Raw genomic sequence first — 7986 nt, 5'->3', positions numbered from 1 at the left:
CTCCTAAATCTGACTAAAACTGGCCAAATAGTTAAGCCAATATTGCTGGGAAATTGAAGACAGACACAGAATATGAGCCTCATGCAGGTTCAGCCTGGTTTGAACACACATATGTGGAGGAGGGCTGTCCCTCCATTTGCTCCAGCACAGGTGGGAAGGTGCATGTGTGGTGTGGACACTCTTCTCCATCTCCATCTGTCACATATGAAAGTAAACACTTGTTCTGTGTCCAGTTCCACAGTTCAGGAAGGACATTGAGGGATTGGAGCAAGTCCAGGGAAGGGCAACAAAGCTGGTTGAAGGGTGTGGAACACAAGTCTGATGAGGAGTGGCTGAGGGAGCTGGGGGGGGCTCAGTCTGGAGAAAAGGAGAGTCGGAGGGACCTTCTCTCTCTCTAAAACTCCCTGACAGGAGGCTGGAGACAGGTGGGGGTCAGGCTCTGCTCCCAGGCAACCAGTGACAGGATAAGAGGACATAGGCTTAAGCTGTGCCAGGGTATGTTCAGGTTGGACGTCAGGAGGAATTTCTACATAGAAGGGGTTATTAGACATTGGAACGGGCTGTCCAGGGAGGCGGTGGAGTCACCATCCCTGGAGGTGTTTAAGGAAAGAGTGAATGTGGCCCTCAGTGCTCTGGTCTGGTTGGCAAGGTGGTGTTCGGTCACAGGTTGGACTCACAGGTCTTTTCTAACCTCACTGGCCCTGTGATTCTGTGATTCCCAGCAGCCTGACCCCACGGTGCGGGGGAGTGGGGGCTTCATTGGCCTGGCTGGGCCTCCCGCACCTGAGAGCAGCTGCTCATGGGGAGACCCGGACCCAGCTCAGGTAAGCTCCCAGTGAGACCTCACACCTCCCCACGGGGACATTTTCCCCTTCTGGACAAGTTAAAAGCCCCACTAATTAAATAAAAATTCAAAAGAAGGCGGGGGGGGGGGGGAAGAACCCCACCCCCGCGCGTCTCCATGGTAACGAGCAGCGCCTCGCGTTGCCATGGTAACGCCCAGGCCTTCCGGCGGCGGCCGGAAGCGGCGGGCGCGCGGGGTGGCAATGGCGGCGCCCAGGGCCATGCCGGCCGCCGCCGCCCTCACGGTGCTGATCTCGGTCGGGGCCTCCGCACCCGGGATGCTGCGGGGGGTCCCCGCCGCCCGCTCCGCCGCCGTGCTGCGCCCCACCGCCCTGCGCGACGGGGAAGGTGAGCGGGGGCCGCCCGCGGGGCAGCCGCTGCCTTCTTGGTCCCCCCTGTCTTCCCCCCTCCGTGGGTCCCCCACATCAGACCTTCCCCAAATCCACGATGGAGCCTTTGCGTCCTCGCATTCCCGGTCTCCCTCAAATCCCCACTGGAGCTTTTGTGAATTCCCTCTCGGGGCCATCCCCGCGTCCTGCTCAGGAGCCCTTGGTCCCTCCCCTCAGCCCCCACTTCTGGGCACTTCCTCAAGCCCCTCCCTGAGCCCGCTGCTCCCCCTGTGTCCCACCTCTCCATGCTCCTTTTTTCTCCCGCTTTCCATGCTCTTCCCTGACCTGGGCACCCATCTCAGCTCCCTTACATCAGGCTGCTCCCCTTTACCTCCATTTCTGACACTAAGCACAGGATGAGTATGTTTCCAGAATCTTGAGGGATTTGCTTTCCTCTGTGCCTCTGGTATTTCCAGGATGATTTTTATCACACTTTTAATTCCCATGTGCCAGCTCACCCCTGTGCAGTGATTTTCTTTAGCAGTGTGTGGTTTCTCCGAGCTGATGGGTGAAATCCACCATCTCCTCACATTTCTTCATGGGTTATTTTGTTTTTCACTCCTGTTTCTCTGTCTGTGGGGCTGAGGTCGGTGGGAGGGAGGTGGAGAACTCTTAGCCTCCATCCTTGCTGAATGCCCAGGAGAACAGCTATCCAAAAGGCCTGGGAGCACTTCTGAGGTGTGAGGTTTGGTGAGAAAAGTCAGCCTTCCAGCAGTTTAAGGAGTGGGTTTTTTTGCCAAAATCATTGTTATAGTAACATCTATTTTTATGTCTCTTGCCTTCTCTTTTAATGAGACTGAAATATACTACAGATGCTGCTGCTTTTTTCCAGGCAGCTTCCCAGGAAGCAGCAAAGAGTCAGCCCATATGTTTATGACACCCAAGATAGCACTTGTTTTACTCTATCTTGTTATTTATGCCTGGTTTTAAAGGCCTTGAATTCCTTCTTTTCTACACCAGCATAGAAAGGAAAGCCATTAATTAATCCCGTGGGCTCTCTCTCTCCCTCCCTCTGCTCAAGCCTGTGATTGTGGTTTAAAGCAATTAAAAGCTGTGTCTGTCTGTGCTCAGTTCACAGGTTGGTCACCTACATCTTTGTCTATGAAGACCTGGTCTCCCTGACCTGTGGTGCCGTTGCCATCTGGTACTTTGCCGGCAGCTTTGAGAGGAACGTGGGCACAGTGAAGCACTGCTTCCTCACCATCACCTTCTCCGTGCTCTCTGCCCTCCTCTACCTCCTCCTGGAGCCCCTTGTCTCCCGGGTGTGGGAGGTGAGAGATGCCAAAGGATTCCTGCCAGTGGCTTTCGCCATGCTGGGTGTGTCCACCACCCGCTCGCGGATGAAGAGGACTCTGGTTTTTGGGTGCAGGGTTCCAGTGGTGCTGGTGCCCTGGTTTGTGCTCTGCGTGGCGTGGTTTATCCCCCACTCTTCTCTCTTGGGTAACCTGTGTGGGCTCCTGGTTGGGGAAGCCTGTATCCTTTCCAAGTGGGAAGCTCCGAGCCAGAGCGGGATCACTGGTTCGCGATGGGAACGGGGTGCTGTGGTTCTTGTTGTTGGTTTTATGGTGTTTCCTGGGCTCTTGCTCTGCATTAAACCCTCCCTGGCTTTGCTCATCCCATGCTGGTTTTTCACCTCATTCTTTCACTTCCCCAGTGACTTTTGTGCACACAGAGAATGTGGAGTGAGAAGGGCGATGGTCTGTGAACGTGGTGCTGGGCGGAACTGGGAGAATTCTCCAGGAAAAGTGGTTTGTGGGCAGAGGAGGATTGTGTGTGGCTGTGTTAGAAGTGACTGTGTTTTGTCTGCAGACCTCCTTAACACGCTCCTGGCTTCAGATGGTCTTGGCTACTGTTTCTGCCTGGATTTTCCGGAGTCAGTGGGCTCTAAGCTGGACCGAGTGTTCCCTTTCACTCTGCTGAAGAGGATCCCAGGGCTGAAATACATCCCAGGGTCCTTAGCAGAGAGAAGAGCCTCTGACAGCACCAAGTAAGTACAGGAGTTCCTGTGGGAGATCTTATAGGGGAATTTTGAGGTGTGAGTAGAGGCTCTAAATCACCTTTAAAAGCCGGATTGCATTTGTTGAGTTCATATTGTGGGTGTGGGAGGGGGCAGAGTCACCCTTTGATGTTACACTGGTGACATTACTGGGACTAATAAATTACCACTCATTAACTCAACCAGGTCTTTAGTGAAAGCTGAATGGAGGTGAAAGACCTCTCCTTTGCTGCAAGGGCAGTGTGTGTACACATGCAAAGGTATTGCAGCTCTGGCTGACATGAAAGGTAAGTTGTGTAACTCTGCCCTGGAATTAGGGTTTAAGGCATTTATTCCTGGCTGTGTGGCTCCCTAGGGTGTGATCCCTATCTTTATTTGCCCCACCTCGCCTCCCAGGAATGCTGTGAAGTGAGTTGTGTCCAAACCTATGTAGGAGCAGAGCACTATAAATCAAAGGTATCGCTTACAAAGCTCAGTGTAGACCTTTTGGTCTTTTTTAGCCTTTCAGCAGGTTTTCAGTGTCAAGGCAATGTTGCTTTACTGAAAAAAAAACCCTTGGGGCCCTTGGCTGACAGTTCAGAAGTGATTTTAAGTTTATGTATTATCACAAGCCATGAGAACTCACTTGTATTCTAAAAAGCTTGAAAATGTAGGTCAAATATTTACCTGTTCTAAGGTGCCCTTTCAGCTTCGCAGAGAAAAGGTAGTTTTCTGTTAAGGGTTAAATTCTATGTATTGTTTAAGCCTTCAGCTCATTGTAAAGCTTTATTTAAAGTGGAAGCATTCCCAGGTGTTTGCATTGCCCTCACCCGTGGGGAAGCCATAAAACCAACCCTTGTCTGCAGCAGGAGTGTCCCTCAGGTCCATGAGGGCACTCAAACATGAGAGTGCTTGCAGGGAGGGCACGCAGATCCAGCAGCATTTGTGTTTTCAGTCTCTCCTTCCTGTGCAAATGCAGCTTTTGGGAGGTGGGACTGTCTCCATGCTAAGCCTGTGCCAGCATCAGTCCAATCCTGCTGTGCACAGCACCTCAGGGTCTAAACCTGCTTCCTTTGGTGAGGTGACACAGACTGTTGTGACACAAAGGTACTTACATGAATATTTGACTATCCAACAGGGCGTGGGAAGGTGTTTCTAGGATGCTTCCACTGCTGCAGCTAAATTTGCATGTCTGTGCCTTAGATACTTCTGTATGTGCTTCTGCAGCTTCATGTTGATTATTTTGATTTTTAATAACTTGGGATTCGTTTTCTTTTTACATTTTCATGAGATTCAGGCACCAACTTGCCACCAGGCAGGACACATTTCTAGGAGGTCCAGGCTTTGGCATCATGTTTGTATCCACAAATAAAATTAAAAAAAAACCCAACCCAAAAATCAAATTAATAATTTAAAACCAAAAACCTAAGCCTGAAAACCCCAGGCTGAGCCAGTCTCTTGTTCTTGCTGGGAATCTGGCAGTCATGGATTCATGAACATTGACTTGATTCTCAGCACTCATCTGCGTGTTGTGCGTGGGCTGAGCAGCACTCCTGAAGTCCCAAAGGCTTCAGCTTCTAGGCAGATTGCCTCTCTCCTGTTTTGGCTGGATGAGTCATCCCTTCTGCTGGCAAAGACTTTCTAGCCCTTGCCTCTGAATAATTAATTTTAATTTCTAACTCTCCTCTCCTTCTCTTTTTTTGCTTTATACTCTGGGCTCTTACTCGCACCAAGGGCCTTTATGTTTTCTTCATAAACACTTGGCAGCTGTGACTTCTCCTGATTAATGCCTTGGCAGATGTGTCCCTCACAGGGCAGGGAGGATGTGCCCTGGAATCTCAAAGCACGTTGAAGTTTGGCTTTTGTGCATTCCCTGCACAAAGAGTCTGGGGCCAAGAACCACGCTTGTTCAGTGGGTGTGGAAATGGCGTGGGTTGGGAGTGGGAACATCTGTCCTGGGAAGCCAGTAAACCTATTTTTTACTCAAGTGCTGCTTATAATAAGAGCTTCTGTTGTAGTGAATCCCTCTGATGGATTGCAGTGCCCTCTCTGAGCGCTGGTCAGGAGGAAATCAACCCCCAGGGCACTTCCAGCGCTAATTAGGCAATGCCAGTTCTGAGCACTGTGTAACCTCCTGTTTTCTTCCTGCCCAGGATTAACCCTGCACCAGGCACTTACCCCACCCAAAGCTACTACTGCCCTTCGCCTCCAGCTATTCCTGCTTCCCAGATGCAGCATCCCAATGCTCAGAGCCAGGGGTTTCATCACAGCTGCGCTCCGGGACACGGCCGTGTGCCGGGACACGAGGGATCTCAGCAGGGCCACGCTGCAGGACACAGCCTCAGTTCTTCCCACTGCCAAGCCAGAGGTGCCTGGGGAGAGTGTTGTGGGCAGGCCCACGTGGGAGCCTCCCCAGGACAGCACTGCCAGCTGGGCACGTTCTGTCCCCCTCAGCGCGTGTGCCCGACTGACCCACAGCCACCCGCGGGCCTGGGGCCCCTGGCTGGTGCTCAGCAAGCACCCACAGTGCCTCCTGTTGCAGCTGAATTTACCAGAGTCCAAGTGTACTGATCCTTCAGGGAGCATCAGGACTCACACAGGGGCAGGGCCACTCTGTGATGCTCCCACAGCAGTGCATTGCTGGCATCTTTGCTGTGTCTGGGGTGACTGTTGGAATGCATTGGTAGCTCCAATGTAAGCCATTTCTCTGCTCCCTGGCACAGGCTACTTGGATTGTATTTCCTTTATAATTGTTTTTTTACTTTTTGATATTGCTGGGGGTGAGGACTGTATCAGCTCTGTGTACTTCTCATCCTTTTGAAGTCTTTTTTCATTGCTGCATTTAGCAGCTGGCTTTTTCCACGCTGCCACTGGAGTTCCAGTGCACCAGCTTCCTGAGTCAAGGTGGGAATCTCACTGTCAAAACACTGGAGTTTAGCTAGGCTGCAGCAAAAAGCTCATGTCCCATTTATACTCCTGTCTTGTTTACAGGTGTGATGTAGCTAGGACCCAAAAGAGGTGGGAATTGGGCAAGCCTTAGTTTATAACTTAATGTTTGAGTGGAGGAGGACAGATGTCTGTTCTACTGGTGACTTCCCCACTAAAAGAGTGCCATGAAGAGGGCTTGTTAAACCAAGCTGGGGCAAGAGGATAGAACACAGAACAGCCATCACAAAACACAGCCCTAAAATGCTCAAGGTCCTTCTTAGCTGCAGTCTGTGACTGCATCAACATGTTGCCTTCATTTTCTGATAGCACTGCACCAGCTCAGCCTGTGTCACCAGCACTTGTTGATAAGGCCACCTCACATCCATGGGAAGTAGTGGGGAAACTCTTCAGTAATGAATTTTGGCCATTTGTGGAGCAAATGTTTATAAATCCAAGGAATGCAGCAGTGCTGTTGGGGGGTGTTCACACTGCTCAGCATTAGAAGTCTCACCCACCAATATTAGCACAATCTCTCTCTGTTTTCTTGGAAGCTGGTGGGCAGGTGTGTGGGAGAGGGGAGTTTTCAGCAAAGGATTTGGAGCAGGATGCACTGTTTGGTGCGTGTGGCTGTAATGAAGGAGTTTGGTCAAGTTGCTGAGATTTGAGTGTTATTCCCAGCTGTGTAGCTGCTGCCCTGTGCCATGCCCAGGAGGAATCTGCTGTCTCTGTATCTGTAAATCAGCCAGGATCTCAACTATTGCCCTCGGCTCTGCTCAGAGTTTTGTTGTGTTCCAAAAAAAAAAAGTGGTGCATGAAGCACAAAATGCCAATACTGCTCCTGGAGATGTTCCTGCAGTGCCTCACCCATCCCCAGAAACACAACAGCCTCAGGGCTCCTCTGTGCTCCCAGTGAGCCTGACCAGAGGCAGCTCTGGCAGCTGCATGTTCCAAAGCAAGTCCATGCCCCTTTGATTTTTCCATCATCAATGTCTGAGGAAGCCCCTTGTTGCTGTACAGCCACTTCTCCAGGAGGCTGGAGTTGAGGGCCTTTCACTCCTCCACGGGATCACAAATGGAATTGACTTCATGGTCCTGTTTTTCCTGCTGACAGCAGTTGCATTGTTATGTGTTTAGTGTGGAGCAAGAGCGGGATAAGGAGCTTGTTTGTAATTTAAAAGCATGTTTTTAATACCAGGAAAGAAATGCTAGAGATAACATTGAAATGTTGATGCTCCACTCTCTGCTAGTGCCTTGATTTTTCCTCCTTGTGAAATCCTTGCCTGTAAACCTAGGAATTTTATCACTGATTTTTCCAGGAGGGTGATGAGCACTGATAGCAATCATGAATGTTGTATACCTCCAAACTGGGAACTGGAAATAGAATCTGAAAGACAAATTGTTATGGTCTCTGGGTTTGCTTTCAAAGGGGGATGTGGAGCGTGCCCCTCCGGGTGGTGGGCTGGGCACGGTGGGATCTGTGGGGCGGGATCTGTGGGATGGGCTGTGGGATGGGCTGATGGGTGCCAGCTCCGTGTCAGGTTGGGGCTTTGGACGCGCACTGGGGACAAGTGGAACTGCACCCTGGAAAACGCTGGAAGCCGGTTATTTTTCCTTTCCAGCTCTTATCAGCTGATCTGATGAGAGATTCGCTCTCCCCGCAGAGCTGTCAAAGGGATGGCACGTTTCCAGGGAGTAGTTTCCTGGTTTCGGAGTGGCGGAGGAAGCCCTGGCCTGTAGGAGTCACCGCAGTGTCGCTGCCGGCGGCCGGAACAGCCCCGATCCCGGGGAACAGACAGCAAACCTCCTTCCAGGGGGTGAGCTGGGCCCCTTGGCCCCGGCGGTGGGGGGACA

The 7986-nt window shown here is 51.4% G+C and overlaps 1 protein-coding gene across 1 annotated transcript; it reads left to right on the top strand.

Annotated features, from left to right (window-relative positions):
* Positions 1-989: 989 nt before the first annotated feature.
* On the top strand, positions 990-7986 carry RHBDD2 (rhomboid domain containing 2). Its single transcript, XM_051810019.1, has 4 exons — positions 990-1191; positions 2304-2705; positions 3069-3219; positions 5361-7986. Exons 1-4 carry the CDS (start codon positions 990-992, stop codon positions 5776-5778), a joined length of 1173 nt encoding a protein of 390 aa, XP_051665979.1. The 3' UTR covers positions 5779-7986.

The sequence above is a fragment of the Manacus candei genome, unplaced genomic scaffold, assembly GCF_025592945.1.
Source record: "Manacus candei isolate 608988 ecotype Guabito, Panama unplaced genomic scaffold, ASM2559294v1 h1tg000076l, whole genome shotgun sequence".
NCBI lineage: Eukaryota > Metazoa > Chordata > Aves > Passeriformes > Pipridae > Manacus > Manacus candei.
The sequence above is the reverse complement of the archived record's forward strand: the minus strand, read 5'-3'. Positions and strand labels throughout refer to the sequence as shown.

Bases quoted from the DNA above. Each gene is read 5' to 3' on its own strand.
- RHBDD2 (XM_051810019.1), top strand. From the start codon at position 990: ATGGTAACGCCCAGGCCTTCCGGCGGCGGCCGGAAGCGGCGGGCGCGC. The intron at 1,192-2,303 runs GTGAGCGGGGGC...GTCTGTGCTCAG, and splicing joins CGCCCTGCGCGACGGGGAAG to TTCACAGGTTGGTCACCTAC. The intron at 3,220-5,360 runs GTAAGTACAGGA...CTTCCTGCCCAG, and splicing joins AGAGCCTCTGACAGCACCAA to GATTAACCCTGCACCAGGCA.